The sequence below is a fragment of the Ceratotherium simum genome, chromosome 23 (assembly GCF_057802395.1).
Source record: "Ceratotherium simum simum isolate JZ-2026a chromosome 23, ASM5780239v1, whole genome shotgun sequence".
NCBI lineage: Eukaryota > Metazoa > Chordata > Mammalia > Perissodactyla > Rhinocerotidae > Ceratotherium > Ceratotherium simum.
The window spans coordinates 40,634,159-40,649,927 of NC_141922.1; the positions used below are offsets into that span (position 1 = coordinate 40,634,159).

The window sequence follows — 15,769 nt, forward strand, 5'->3', positions numbered from 1 at the left end:
AAACAATTCACCTGAAGAAAACATGTTCACTGGGTCAGAATAACAGACTCCTGACATTTTTCATTCCCAGTATCTTGATTCAGCTCATAACGTCCCCACCTCTCTTCTGTGCCCGTCCCCGCCTTTCACAGGCCCGCCCGCTCTTTTTTCCATGCTGTCATGCAGGGAAGCATTATTAACACTGATTAGCTGGACAAATCCAATTCAAAAATTCTCATAACACCCTTGTCCAGATAAGTCCAACAAGGACCTTTCAGATGAAAAATCTTGCCTTTGCATACTGGAAAAAAGTCATGAGCCTCAGATTAAACAGAAGGCTTTGAAATAGGAGAGGTTTAATTTCATTTTGAAAACTCATATACAACCACATCCTCAACTCAGGGTGCACTCATAGCCAATGAGATCCCCTCTCCCCCAGCACACCCAACAGACCACCCAGGAACAGAAGAGCTTCCCAGCCTGACATCCAGCCCCTGGTCTGAAGGTCCACCCTCAACCACCCCTTCCTGCCTGCTTCTGTAGATGGAGCCCTCATCACTCACCCAGGAGGGCTGTCTGGGGGTGGGTCCGAGTGTGTCTCCCTCTGGAGATGGACCTCGAGGGAGGCCGCTCCCTGGCCTCAGCAGGGAGGAGGAGGATCTGTCCGAGAATCAGCAAAAAGCAGCTCACCAGCATCTTTTCCATCTTCAAGAAGAAGAGGGGCAAGGCTGTGACAAACACAATAGGAGAATGGGCAGGGTGAGATTTCCGGGTCTCCTTGAACTCTAGGAGCTGCAAACCCGCCACCCCCGCCTTTTCACGTTTCAAACATGCCACTTGTACTTAAAATGCCCTTTGTGTGTTTGACACTTAAGAACTTAAGTAATCCCCATTGGTAGGTTCTTGGATACTCTGAGCAGGGCACGCATAGTTGGAATGTCTGTCACTTTGGTCACTGTAAGACCGAATGGAAAACTTGAAGGGAAAAAAATCTATCCTGAAGTTTCTTCTTAATTCCGTTTATTTTCAATTATTCATAGTCGCATTTTATATCTTGGATTTGAAACAGGAAAAAATATATCTGAGGATTCCAAGTAACGATATTCCTTCAGTCTAATAATAGTGGATGGCACAAATTAATATATATAAATTACCCAAGGAATTCATGTATGGCTGACACACAGAGCCAGCCTCCCAGCCTCCCAGCCTCCTGCCTCCCAGCCCCGCAGTCTCCCACACACATCTATTAGGAGGGAGCATGGTGCACTGGCTCAGGGTTTGCACTCTGGCACCAGACTGCATGGCTTTGAATCCTGGCTCTGACACTTGCTAACTGTATGTGACCCTGGACAAGCTACTCAATCTCCCTGAGCCTTACAGGAATATGGGATATTAGTTAATTGAGCGAGTTAGTACATGTAACTAAAGCATTCAGAATAGTGCCTGGCACACATGGGGAGGTGGGGACAAGCAAACAAGCACAGGAGGTAGGGGACCAGAAAGGAGTAAGATGAGACCTGATGTTGAGCACAAAGCTCTCAGACGCATAAAGAATTCTAACCCTGAGTTAAGTTTCAGGTATCCACAGGGGCAAGGGGAGTTTCAACCAGAGCAGCACTGTCTTCACCAGAATAATGCTGCCTTTACCCATTTTCTGTATTGGTCCTGGAGAGCAGCTGGTGTGAAAGCTTAGGAGGATGGATTCTAAGCAGGGAAGTGACATGGTCAGATCCAGGTTTTCCCAGGATGGCCGATCTCAGGGCTTCACATGGGATGAGAAAGGTACTTGGCCACATGGTGAATGATGGCAAGACTATTCTGCCCGGCAAAATCTCATGGAGAAGGCAATATCCTGGGACTGGGCTTAAATTTATTCTTCCATTTTCTTTCATGAATATAAGGAGTGCCACAGCAAATTAAATTAGGTGGGGAGGAGGCAACATTTAAGGAGGAATAATATATTTTGTTGTTGTTGTTGTTGTTGTTTTGTTTTTTTGTTTTAATTTTCTGTTTATTGCAGTAACATTGGTTTATGACATTGTAAAAATTTCAGGAATAATATTTAAGCAACATCATTTGCATGTAAAATCTTCACTAAATCCTTATCTTGTGCTTGGCAATTTCACCCACTGACTTCATTTAATCCTCATACCTATCTCACAGAAATCAGAATTTTTATATCTGCTTTTTAGATTGAGGAAACCGAGGCTCCGAGAAGTTCAGTAACTTGACCAAGGTCACACAGCTAAAGTAAGTGGTAAAGTAGGGATTCAAACCCAGGGTAAGCAGGCCAATTTGCCAATTCCTTGATTAGCAGCAAACTCAATTAGCTGCAAGTCAAATTCCCAGAAGTCAGTTCACAGAAGGCCACAGCTGTTTCACTGTCAGAGGCTGGAACAGGGGAGGGCTCGAGCAAGGACCATTTCCCAAAACTTAAAAAAAAAAACTCAATAATTCAATGAACAGTTTGTTCAGCAAATTGCTTTCAGTAACTGACCTGGAGACGAACCCAGGCCTGTCGACCTTCAAAGTCCACAGTTTTTCACACTTGCTGTATTGAGTTAGCTCACTTTTCACTATGCATTAAAATTATATTAGAAGTTTGCTGTTGTTAATGCCGTCGAGTTGATTCTGACTCCTAGCGACCCTGTGTACAGCAGAGCAGAACCCTGCCTGGTCTTTTAGTACCATCCTCTCACCTTCCAGCGCCAAATCAGACAATGCGCCACTGCTATTCACAGGGTTTGCATGGACAATTTTTTCAGAAGTGGGTGGCCGGGTTCTTCTTCCTAGTCTGTCTTAGTCCGGAGGCTCTGCTGAAACCTGTCCACCATGGGTGACCCTGCTGGTATTTGAAATATTGGTGGCATAGCTTTCAGCATCACAGCAACACACAGCTGCCACAGTATGACAACCAAGAGACAGGTGGTATAACCCAGGCCACCTCAGTGAAAGCGCTGAATGTTAACCACAAGACCACTAGGGCTGGCATATTAAAAATAGTGAATGTTTATTCAGCACTTACTATAGGCACTGGGCCAAGTGCTTTAAATGTATTAAGTCATTTAATTCTTACAGTAATCAGAGTAAAGCTAAGTAACTTGCCCAAAGTTATGCCCCTGATAAGGGATAAAGCTCCAGAGCATATTGGCTCATTACAGATACGACTGCCCCAACCCCCCAAGCAAACTAAATTCTTTACTAATTGGACTGGTCTCTTTTCATCGCTTTAACTGTGCGATTCCTTCTGAGAAAAGTGAGAAAACTTAGAAGATTTTGCCTCTTCCTCTGAACTTAAACCTACTATTTACTTTCAAGCTCCCTTGGTATTTATCGCATTTTATATGACATTATAAGTGTGTTACGTCATTTATATGTGATTTATTATTTTAATGCTGTCTTCTTTCTCTAAATTGAGCAAACACAAAATCCACATTTATTTATTTCAAAATATATACAACATGCTCTCAAGACCCACTTCCATCCTGACACATTTGCACTTAAATCCAAACATTTGGAACACGATGTGGTGGATAATTATCATTTTCCAAAAACAAACACCATTTCATTTGGTTTGGGTTTACCGTGAATTTCAAGAAGTGTTCCCATCTTCAAGTCACCATTGCTAACCAAAAGGCACTGAGGATAGGTGAAGGGTAGGAAGTTAAAAATAAACAGAACTAAACTCTTCTAGCTGTCTAACCCTGAGCAGATTACTTAGCCTCTCTCTACCTCAGTTTCCTCATCTTTAAACTGAGGATAATAAATTGACTTGGTTGTTGTATGGATTAAATCAGTTCATTTAATTTTATTTATTTATTTTTCCCCCAAAGCCCCAGTAGATAGTTGTATGTCATAGCTGCACATCACTCTAGTTGCTGCATGTGGGACACGGCCCCAGCATGGCCAGAGAAGCGGCGCATCGGTGCGCGCCCGGGATCCGAACCCGGGCCGCCAGCAGCGGAGCGCACGCACTCAACCGCCAAGCCATGGGGCCGGCCCATAAATCAGTTCATTTATATAAAGCACGTGGAACACTGCCTGGACCATAGTAAGTGCTCAGTAAGCATTAACTGCTTCTTCTTCTTATTATTATTATCATTATGCAATCAAAACAATTAATAAAGTACACATTGTTAATTTTGTCATACGAGGCCATTTAATGTACATTAAATTAACTTTTATGCTTTCTTATGACTATTATAATAAAACAATGACATACAAATTCATAATTTAAAAATACATGTTAGTATCTGAAAGTATTTAAAACTTTTTCAAAATGCAATGGCACAGCAAGTCACAGGCTGGTAGAAAATATTTGCAAAACATATATCTGATATATTATTTATAATATATACACTAGACTATATAAAATATACATATATATACACTAGACTATATAAACTATATATATATACACTAGACTATATAAACTATATATATAGATTATAGAAACTCTTATAACTCAATAAGAAGACAAACAACCCACCTGAAAATATGCAAGAGATTTGAACAGTCACATCACCAAAGAAGATATACAGATGACAAAGGAACATATGAAGAGATGTTCAACTTTCTTAGTCATTAGAAGAATGTAAATTAAAATCACAATGAGATTCCATGACAAATCCACTAGAATAGTTAAAATTAAAAAGACTGGGGCCGGCCCCGTGGCTTAGCGGTTAAGTGCGTGCTCTCCGCTGCCGGCGGCCCAGGTTCGGATCCCGGGTGCGCACCGAGGCACCACTCCTCCAGCCATGCTGAGGCCGCATCCCACATACAGCAACTAGAAGGATGCGCAGCTATGACAGACAACTATGTACTGGGGCTTTGGGGGAAAAATAAATAAATAAAATCTTTAAAAATAAATAAATAAATAAATAAAATAAATAAATAAAAAGACTGATATACCCAAGAATTGGTGAAGATGTGAAGAACTGGGACCCTAATAAATTGCTGGGAAGAATGCAAAACGGTGCAGCCACTTTGGAAAACAACTTGGCAGTGTCTCATAAAGTTAAACATACACTTGCCAAATGACACAGCACAGGGTGACCAACTGTTCTGGTTTACCCAGAACTGCCCGTGTTTAGCACTGGAAGTCCTGCATCCCGGAAAACTCCTCAGTCCTGGGCAAACCGAGATGCTTCTCCCCCCTACCAGCAACCCCAATTCTAGGTATTTACCCAAAAGACATGAAACTATGTCCACACACAGACTTATACTCAGATGCTCACAGAAGCTTTATCTGTAAAAGCTAAAAACTGGAAAAAACCAAATACCCATACATTGATGAATGGCTAAATAAATTGCGGCACATCCACACAATGGAATACTACTCAGCAATTGAAGAAATGATGTGCTGGATGAACCTCAAAATAATTACACTGAGTGAAAGCAGCCAGACACAAAAAGATTACGTACTGAACAATTCTATTTATATGACATTCAATAAAAGGCAATACTATATGATAGAAAGCAAATCAGTGGTTCCAGGGGCTGGGGGTGGGAAAAGAGGATCACAAAGAGGCATGAGGGAAATTTTGGGGGTGAAAGAAATGTTTCCATCGTGATTATGGTGGAGGTTACAGGGCTCTACATTTGTCAGAACCATCAAATTGTACACTTAAAAGTGATGAATTTTACTATATGTAAGTTATACTTCAAAAAAGCTGTTTAAAAGAAACTAAAGGAATGGGGAAAAGGATACTGTATTAATGCCAATATAAAACCAGTATGGCAACATATCAGACAAGATAGATTTTTTTTAAAATGCAATGGCAGAGAAACAAGAAAACTAAGTCAGTGCAGGTAGCCCATATAACAATTGTTTCTCAGTTTGGCATTTACAGCTGCTAGCATTTGAAGAACAGGAGCCAATTCTAACTGGAAAATGGGATGACGTTTGAGAAACAGTTCCTTTCATATATGGGCATATGAGAAGAATTGCTGTGCTGAGAAATATAGGTTAATTCAATCTGAACAGATTCCATGAAGCATTCGGGAGCATGGAAAGAATATTTTAAAAAAATACAGCAGCTTTGACTTTTAGCAATTTTTCTCCTCTCCATGAGACAATGAATCTTTTCATTTAGCTTTAGTAAGGGGGTCAAATTCTTCTGACCCTCTTAACTATGGGTTCTAAGCATCGCTGTTCCAAGTAAAGTGACGGGCGAGTAGAATCCCACCAGAGCCAACACGATGTGCTGTGGGCCTCAAGAGAAGAGGCCTGGCTCTATTAGGACACGTTGTGTGACCTCAGCTAGGTGACTTAACTCTCTGGGCTTTAATTAGTCAGCTGTAAAATGAAAGGCATGACCTGGAAGCAGTGTTTCTCAACCTAAACCAGACCACCGGCCAGGACGACCCTGCTATCCTGAAGAAGGTTGGGCATGACATCCTCCAGGGTGGTAAACCTGGCCTCCAGACAAGAAGAGAAAGGGAGTAGGGCATAAATATTTTTTACACGCCTACTATGGGCCAAGCAGCGAACTGTGCATTTTGCATATTATCATCTCATTTGATCCCTGCATTCATTCTGTGAGGTGGACGAGTTCCCAATTTTATGGATGAACACTAAGATTCACAGATGGAAAGACATTCTCAGGCCGGCCCCGTGGTTTAGCGGTTAAGTGTGCGCGCTCCGCTGCTGGCGGCCCGGGTTCGGATCCCGGGCGTGCACCGACGCACCGCTTCTCCAGCCATGCTGACGCCACGTCCCACATACAGCAACTAGAAGGATGTGCAACTATGACATACAACTATCTACTGGGGCTTTGAGGGGAAAAAATAAATAAATAAAATCTTTAAAAAAAAAAAAAGACATTCTCCAAGGCCTCAGAGCTAGTGACGTGACAAAGCCAAGATTCTACCCCCGCCATCTCTCAGGCAGTCAGCCTACTTGTTAAAAAAGAGATTTCACATCACTTCCTCAATTTTGAAAGTTCTTAGACATCAGATTTAATGGTTTTGTCCCTCAAAGTCCGCTCTGTCAGCATACCAAGCACGTATACGCACTACTCCACGCGTTCACAGAGAATCACACGGTACTGGAGCTGCAGCAACCTCAGAGGCCATACCTTCCTGTCTCCCGCCTAATGCCAGGATCCCCATTTCCTGCAGGGCCAGCAAATGGGAACCCAACCTCTGCTAGGACTCAAGGCCATGATATTCAGGTGCCTCTAAATGTTCGACTGGCATTCTCCTTGATGTTGATCTGACAGTGCCCGTCTGTGATTTCTACCCAGTGGCAAAGGCCTGCTTGCCAGCTCAGCCTGTCCAGACATGAACTCTTCTTCAAACTCCATCCTTTCACAGTCAAGGTAACCCCATCCACTCAGCCACCCAGACCGGAAACTTGGAGCCAGCTTCCGTATCTTCCTTGCATCATTATCACATTTGTAAGTGGACAAACCCTGGCTCTCCTGCATCTGCACAGCTCCCCCGTCCAGCTCGCCCAACTGTTCCCACCACTGCAGCAATTCTCCATTCTCGCCATTTCTCACTCAGACTCTTCCAGAAGCTTTGGAATTGCCCTCCTTGCCTTGGATCCTTCACCCTCTGGTCCTGTCCCTCTTCTGTTCAGAACCCATCTATGGCCTTATAGCACATTAACGTTCAAGCCCCTCCATGACTGACCACTGCCCACCCCTCCAACCATGGCAGTCCCACATTCACCCCAGACCTCCCACTGGTGCCTGAAGAACTCAGATTCTTATCATGGCTGGGTGCCTTCATCCATGCTGGTCTCTTGGCCTGGAAGGTCTACATTCTACATTAATCAAAATTGCAGGGGCCGGCCCCGTGGCTTAGCGGTTGAGTGCGTGCTCTCCGCTGCCGGCGGCCCGGGTTCGGATCCCGGGTGCGCACCGAGGCACCACTCCTCCAGCCATGCTGAGGCCGCATCCCACATACAGCAACTAGAAGGATGTGCAGCTATGACAGACAACTATGTACTGGGGCTTTGGGGGAAAAATAAATAAATAAAATCTTTAAAAAAAAAAAAAAAATTGCATTCATTCCTCAAGGCTCAGCTCATATGTCACCCACTCTCTAAAATGTTCTCCAATTTTCCCAACAAGATTGACTTTTCCACACACCCCTGACAATGGGTTTGTTGTCTGCTCTAGCAGTTGGCTTCTTTTTCTTGCTATCGTATCTGCCTCCCTGCCTAGACTATGAGCTGTTCCTTGGGACCATAGAACAAGCTTTTTTTTATCATGATGTCTCTCTTGTCTCCTTCCCTTTCCATCCATACCAAGGTCACAGCCCTAGACCCAGCCCCTGTTCTCATCAGAAAGACCACAAAGTTCTTGGCAGAGACTGCTAGTTGTCCCCCAATATCTTCCTTCTCCTCCTTAATAATAGGACCCCCACTTTTTAACTGAACACATGATGGACTGGAATAAAGACCACCAATCCCAATCCTCCCTTCTTCCCTGCCAGGTGACTACATGCTGGCCAGTGGGATGAAAGTGGACGTGGTGTGTACAACTTCTGAAAAGTGCCCTCAAAGGGAGACTGGGGGGGATGACTTCCGTGCTTTTTCCTTCCTGCTGTCCGGAATGAGGCCATCCTGGCTGGAGACCCAACAGTCATTTTGAACCACGAGGCACCATGGAAGTGGAAGCCGTGCTGCATGGTCAAAGCAACGAGGCACGGGACTGTGGGCCCCTGATCCCAGTCTCGCTTTGGACTCACTGCCTCCAGCCTTCCTGAACACAGACAGAAATAAACTTCCTTCTTTAAGCCATTGTTATTTCCGTTTTTTCTATAAACTGCAGTTGGACCTAATCCTAAGTAGGAGACCATTTCTAACTCTCTCCTATTGAATCCTATGGCACCAGTGCTGAATTCAGTCTTCCCAACGCAATATCACGCTTATTATGCTCCTGCTCAAAAACTCGCAGTGACTTCCACATACCAATAGGATAAAATCTAGATTCCTTAACTTCGCATTCAAAGTCCCATAATCTGAGCCTGTGTTATAATGCTAACCTCAACAACTCCCCCACTCCACCCCGCTAACACACACACACACACACACACACACACACACACACAATCATTAACCTTCCATTCCCGCTAGGTAGCTCCACACGCTGTCTCTTACTCTCTGCTGGTTGGATTGAGGTTATGACAACTGAGATATGGGTAGGTAGTCACTCTCTTTCAAAATGAAGTGTGAGTGGAAACAACCTAAATGACTTTGTTTTGTTCTTTTTTTGGTGAGGAAGATTGGCCCTGAGCTAACATCTGTTGCCAATCTTCCTCTTTTTGCTTGAGGAAGACTGTCTCTGAGCTAACATCCATGCCAATCTTCCTCTATTTTGTTGGTGGGACACCTCCACAGTATGGCTTGATGAGCAGTGCATAGGTCCGCATCTGGGATCCAAACCCGCGAACCCCGAGCCGCCAAAGCGGAGGGCACGAACTCAACACTACATCACCGGGCCGGCCCCCTAAATGACTTTTAACAATGGAACAGATCCGTTGTGGAGGGGTCACACAATACGATATTATACAGCAATAGAAAAGAATGGATTACAGCTTCAGGCAATAGCATCATAAATTTACAAATATAACATTGAACAAAATAAAATTCAAAAATGGACAAAACTAATCTACAATCATACGAATCAGGATAGTGGTTACACTTGGGGTATCAGGGCAGAGAAGGAGGCTTGGGGGGTTCCTGGGGTGCTGGAAATGGTCTGCTGATTAATCAGAATGCTGGTTACACATTCATGAAAAATAAGCCAGCTGCACCCCTGACTTCTGCACTTTTCTGTATGTGTACTTTAATAAAAAGTTTACTTAAAAAACAGGCAAAACTAATCTACGCTGATAGAAGTTAGAACGGTAGTTACCTTCAGGGGGAGGTGATAATTAGGAATCCAAGAGGGGCTTCTGGGGTGCCTTCTGGGAGGCAGTTACATGACAGTGTTCACTTTGCAAAATTCCACTGAACTATTCCCTTATGGCTTGTGCATCTTTTTATATGTTCCTTTGATAAAAAAATTTACGTAACAAATGAAGTGTGCACTACTACTGCTGCCTCCTTTGCTCTCAGATCATGCCACGGACAAAGGGATTGAGAGAGATGGGAGCTGCAGCAGGGATTCTGGAGAGAGTTTAACAGGTGTTCTCTCTTGAGGGGGCCATTATGCACATTCTGGAAGGGGATGTTAATAAGAATGAGTCTGCACAGCTAGCCCTAATTTGAAACTCCTTCTCAAGCCATGTGGTGGGCAGAATAATGGCCCCCCAAAGAGGCCCATGTCCTAATCCCTAGAACCTGTGAATATGTTGTTATATAGCAAAGGGGAATTGTGGTTGCTAATCAGCTGACCTTAAAAATAGGGAGAGTATCCTAAATTATCCAGGTGAGCCCAGTGTTATCACAAGGGTCCTTAAAAGAAGAAGAGGGAAGCAGCTTGAGAAGGACTCAACCTGACACTGTTGGCTTTGAAGATGGAAGGAGGCAACGAGCCAAGCAATGAGGCAAGACTCTAGAAGCTGGTAAAGGCAAGGAAACGGATTCTCCCCTAGAGCCTCCAGAAGGAATACTAACACACTGCTAACGCCTTGATTTTAGCGCAGTGAAAATCATTTCAGAGTTCTGACTTCTGGAACTGTCAACTTGCATTGTTTTAAGTCACTAAGTTTGTGGTAACATTACAGTAGCAGTAGGAATCTAATACAGACGCTGTCTGGGACTCTCAGGGAGGGCAAACACCATTGGGCGGTGATTTTCTTAGAGGAGGCCTTGGGGATGAGGGCATTCTTTGCATTTACTTGGAAATGGAGGAGGGGGAGGAGCTAGAAAATTTAGAGCTAAAAAAATCAGCAAATGCTATTGCTGGGAAAAGGAGACCATTCTGTGGGGTTAGGGTCAAAAGTTCAGGGTTAATCAAAGAAAGGGAGAAAGCTTGCAAAGCAGTAACTTCGGAATGGAGTTTGAAGAAATCCAGGGCCTACAAAAGATTTGATCCACAGCCTTGACCCTTCTGTTCTTGAGTTTCCCATCTCTAAGTCAAGTGAACAAACTCACCTAACTGGGTAGGTGTAGGGATAAGCCCTAAACAGAAGTGAGCTTTACATTATTTTCTCTAATTTACATCATTTTCTTCATGATCTACATTATTTTCTCGAATAACGACTGTGGTAGGCAGAATAATGTCCCCCCAAAGATGTCCCTGGCCCAGAATCTGTGAATATGTTACCTTACATGGCAAAAGGGACTTTGCGGATATAATTAAGGATCTTGAGATGGAGAAATTATCCACAACGGTCTTTATAAGCGGGAGAAGAAAGGGAGAGGGCGGTTGGGGGAGGAGAGGGGAAGGAGGAGGGGGAGGGGGAGATTGGAACATGCTATGCTTTGAAGATGGAACAAGGGACCAGCAACCAAGAAACATAGGCAGCTTTTAGAAGCCAGAAAAGGCAAGAGAACAGATTTTTTCCCTAGAGCCTCCAGAAGGAGCCTGGCCGACACTGACTTTAGCCCAGCAAGACCTATTTCAGACTTCTGACCTCCAGAACGGCACGATAATAAATCTGTGTTGTTTTAAGCACTAAGTTTGTGGTAATTTGTTACATCAGCAATAGGAAACTAATACAGTAACCTAAAATAGCAATGGGGTATTCCAATGGGAGTAAGCCACCCTCTCCAACGGTAGATAAAGTTCCTCTGACAATACTCTTAGAAGAACTTCCCAAAAATGTTAGCTAGTCCACCTGCTCAGCCACTGACTTTACATGCAAATTTTTTTCTGTAAAAATTTCAGTTTCAACCAACTCACTTTGAGCATTACTACATCCTACACATTGGTGGATTAATTAACATTATCTCATTAACCCTTACAACAACACCATAACACAAATAGTATCATGCCCATTTGATGAATGATATAACCGAGGCTCAGATAATACTAGCAATAAGTATAGCTAATAAATATTGAGCACTTACTCTGAGCCAGGCACTGTATTAAGCACTTCATGTGTGTTAACTAATTTAATTCTCCCAACAACCTCATTCCCCATTTACAGAGAAGGAAACTGAGGCACAGAGAGTCTAAGTAACTTTAAAGGTGGTGAGGGGAGGGCTGGGACTAGAATCCAGGTCCTTCAGGTACCAAGATCAGTGTGCTCCGGGTTGTACCCTCACTACTCCTCATCACTGTCATCGTCATTACCACCAATTAGTGATAACAGCGAGCCTCTGGAATCCAGCCCAGCCCTGCCTTTCTCTCTGAGCCCCATTCAGGGTCCTGCAGGGTGAGGCAGTGGTGGCTGTCTGCCGAGCCACACGGCAGGGTTCAAGGATGACCTCATGGGCTGGAGCTCCAAGCGGCAACTGGTTCCTTGGCAGGGCCTCCCTGGCACCGTTTACTAGCAACAGTGACGACATGCTCCACTCTCAACTTGGCACTTCAGCCTCCCTCTCCCCTGACCCTCCTGAGTTATTCCCACATGCACATTCAACAGGGGAGCCCTCCTGAGCGAGTCCCTAAAGATGGCAAGTCCCTCAAACGCACGTGCTACAGCGCAGAGGGCCGTGAGTCCTGGAAAAGCACTAGAGACTTTTTCGCCCAGTTGGCTGGTCTTAATCTCAACTGCTCACCCCTGGGTCCTAGCATCTTCTTTCTCACTGCCCGCCCAGCTTCACACATTTACACCCACACACCCTCTTCAGCCTGCTTTTCCTGATGCCTCAGCCTGTCTCTACCCCTTTCTCCATCCCCACCCCTGCCTCACCCCTTGCTTTCTCTTAGACACAAACCAGAGCTGTGTCTAGGCAAACTGTGGGATTTCTTTCTAGAACCTCCAATGACCCTCTTATTCCTTCTTTATCTTTCAAGAAGCAATCATCTATTTCCTCTTCTTTAAATCTTAGGCCTCATTTCAACTACCTCTTGCTAAACAGAGATATATGGTGTTTGCTGGTGAGACCATAGGGCATGACAACCATCTGAGGGTATCTCAGAGGTGGACTCTGCTATGGCACCTCCAGCGAGTGAGCTCAGGCCTCGGTGGCTCCAGTTTGCCTGGGCCTGGACTCAAGGAGCAAGGAACGCTGGAGCCCTGATTTGCAGAAAAGAGAGGCCTGGCAACAAAGGGCCTGAGACTGAATTCTATTGCAGGAATAGAAGTATGGACAGATAGGCAAATAGAAGGTGAAGAGCCACAGGTATCTGCATTCCCAACAGGGGATTCTAAGGGACCGAGCTTCAGAAGCTGAGAGGAAACTTTCCAGACTATAAAGCCATCTCCACATGGTTTTATGAGGCTGTCCCTTTGAAGCAGGCAGGGAGAACTGTGCAGCAGTGGACTCCAGAATGCGAAACTCCAGTTAAATACATGTGGATTTTCTGCCATCCTCACCAATCTATCACAGATCTCAGGAAGATGCTCTCTTCCTGAGTTGGAGAGAAGGTGACTGCTCATAGGAACTCCTTGCTTTTTCTGGAAAGACAGGTGATGGAGCCCCTCACCTAACCTAAGGTTGTGCCTGGAACTGTTCTAAGGACTTTTCCCGTAATATCTCATTTAATCCTCACAGCCCTGTAGGTATTATCACCCCAGGTAGAAGATGAGGAAACAGGCATAGAGTAGTCGGGTAACTCCAAGGTTACCAACCTAGCAGCTTCACAGCCAGGGTTTGAACCTGGGCAAGCCAACCCCAGTCTCTGCTCTTGACCACGGCCCCCCCCCCGGAGCCTCTTGACTGTCCCGACTGCCCCGCTCCTGGAAGGCCGATTAAATGCACTCGGTGCAGACGCATCCTGGCTCCCAGATTTATGACAGTTTGGAACTTGGTCAGTTGGGTTTGCTCAGGGCGGGGGTGTGTGTTCCTGAAGAGCTACCTCTCCGTGCGTCCTGTCCTGGAGACCTTAACGAGAAAGGGTCCCTATTTTTCTGTTCTCTCCCCAAACTGTCCTCGGGGTGGGGTTTCTAGCAACTACCACAAAATGCGCTCCCCTGTCTCTCCTTTCTCCACAACGTAGAGAAGCTGGATCTTAGCTGCCATAGAGAACCAAGAACAAAATCCAGATACACGGGCATTAGAATACCAGCCGACCAAGAGGAGGAATTGGAATCAATCCGCCTCTCCTGTGAAATAGGAATCACAGCGGATGCCCGCTCAACAAGTCTCCCTTTCCCCAGGTCGGTGGAGACGAGGTCTGGGCGGCCCTGTGGCGGGGCACAGCGCCCCCACGGGGCACTCGGGGTCGCTGCTGCGCTGTGCGCCCCGCGCGGGGAGCGCGCCCAGTTCGCCCGGAGGGGTGGCCTGACTTCTCCCGGCGGTGGGGTCCGGGCAGCGCCGTGCCCCCTCTCCCACTCTCCACGGGGCGTCGGGGGCGACGGGGCCCCGGGGCGGGAGCGGACGCCCGGCGTTCGGGGCCGCGCGGAGCCGCAGGGGTTGGGGCGCAGGCCTGGGGGAGCGCCCTCGTGCGTGGGTTAGCCCAAGCTCTGCAGGTCTGTCAGTGTGCCTGTCGGTCAGTGGGTCGGTCTGTCTGCGCCTCGGGGCAGCGGGGCCGTGCAGAGCCCCAGGGACAGCGCGTCCCGCTCACCTGCAGCCCCCGCCGCCGCCGCCTGGGAAGAAGCAAGGCAGGGGCGCAGCCGGCCGGGTCTTCCTCGTTGGCCTCCTCGCCGCTCCGAGAGCCGTGGCTCTCCTCGGGGAATCGCTCGTGGGAGCCGGGGAAGAAGCCTGAGCCGCTGCCGCTGTCTCCTCCTTCGCCGCCTCCTCCAAGTCCCATCCCAGAGCGCTCGCCTCGTTCGCTGGCTGCCTGGGAGGCTCTGGGCCAGGGCGGGCGGGCGGGCGGCGGGGGAGGCGGCGCCGCGGCGAGGGTGGGGAGCGGGCCGGGCGGAGGGAGGGGTGTCCTCTTTGGGGATGGGGAAGGCACGGAGAGGGAGCGGCCCCACCCTGCAGGCAGCCCCGGGAGCTGGGCACCCTGGCCGTGTGCCCTGCCTGCTGCCACCTCGCTCCACTCGATAGGTCTGCAAGCCCAGGCAGGGGTCGGACTCCAGGGGTCCGGTGCCTTAGGTTCAGAACAGGGAGCTTTGCTGGCTTGGCGGAGGGGTGGGGAGGGGAAGAAGAGCATCTCCTGGGGCAAGGGAGGCGTGACAGGGGTCCTATATCCTGAATCTTGGGGTCATGATCTGCAGGGGGCATCCATCAGTGACGATGATGAAGAAATAAGTGGTGAGAATTGGGATAATTGGTGACAAGTGCCAGCAGCTGACTTGACAGTGCCCAGAACACCCCACCAGTGCCAAATCATATTAACAGAGCCTCCACTGGCCAGGTACCAGGCCCCGGGGAGGAGGGGAGCAAGGATGCCAGGACAGAAAGGAAACAGAGTTCCTACCCGGAAGGAGCAGAGAAAGTCTAGTTCAGACAAGACTTTTGAAATTATGGGCAAAGACATTTGCAACTTTGTCAAGTGGGAGAACATGACCTTAGAGGTCCCCAGGGAACTTTGGAGGCATACGGAAGACAGGACTGGTCAGTGGCAGGGAAAGGCCTGGCATGCCTCTCTACCAGCGCTCCCTGCTCCTGGCTGGCTGGGCTGAGTGAGCTCTGTACAATAGGCCGGGACACCTCCTAATAATGGCTCCAAAATTCTATCCCCAAACCACTAACTCAGTGCATCCAGTTCAGGTTTTAACAAGCTAAGGGGCAGAGGCAGCAGCAGAACAAGTTTCAAAATCTCTGGATGTGCCGGAGTCCGATAATTTAAGTGCTCTTGGCTGCCTTTACTCCTAACCATCACTCCTATTTGAT

The 15,769-nt window shown here is 46.9% G+C and overlaps 1 protein-coding gene across 2 annotated transcripts in view; it reads right to left on the bottom strand.

Moving 5' to 3' along the window:
- Positions 1-14,790, bottom strand: part of MATN2 (matrilin 2) — a 140,333-nt gene extending 125,543 nt beyond the window's left edge. For both annotated transcript variants that reach the window (XM_004431194.3, XM_004431193.3), the window contains exons 1-2: positions 14,556-14,790; positions 543-707 (exon numbers count right to left, since the gene is read on the bottom strand). In XM_004431194.3, the coding sequence (XP_004431251.2) occupies positions 543-684 (142 nt within the window). In that variant the 5' untranslated portion in view covers positions 685-707; positions 14,556-14,790. The remainder of the gene's footprint in view (positions 1-542; positions 708-14,555) is intronic.
- Positions 14,791-15,769: the final 979 nt, after the last annotated feature.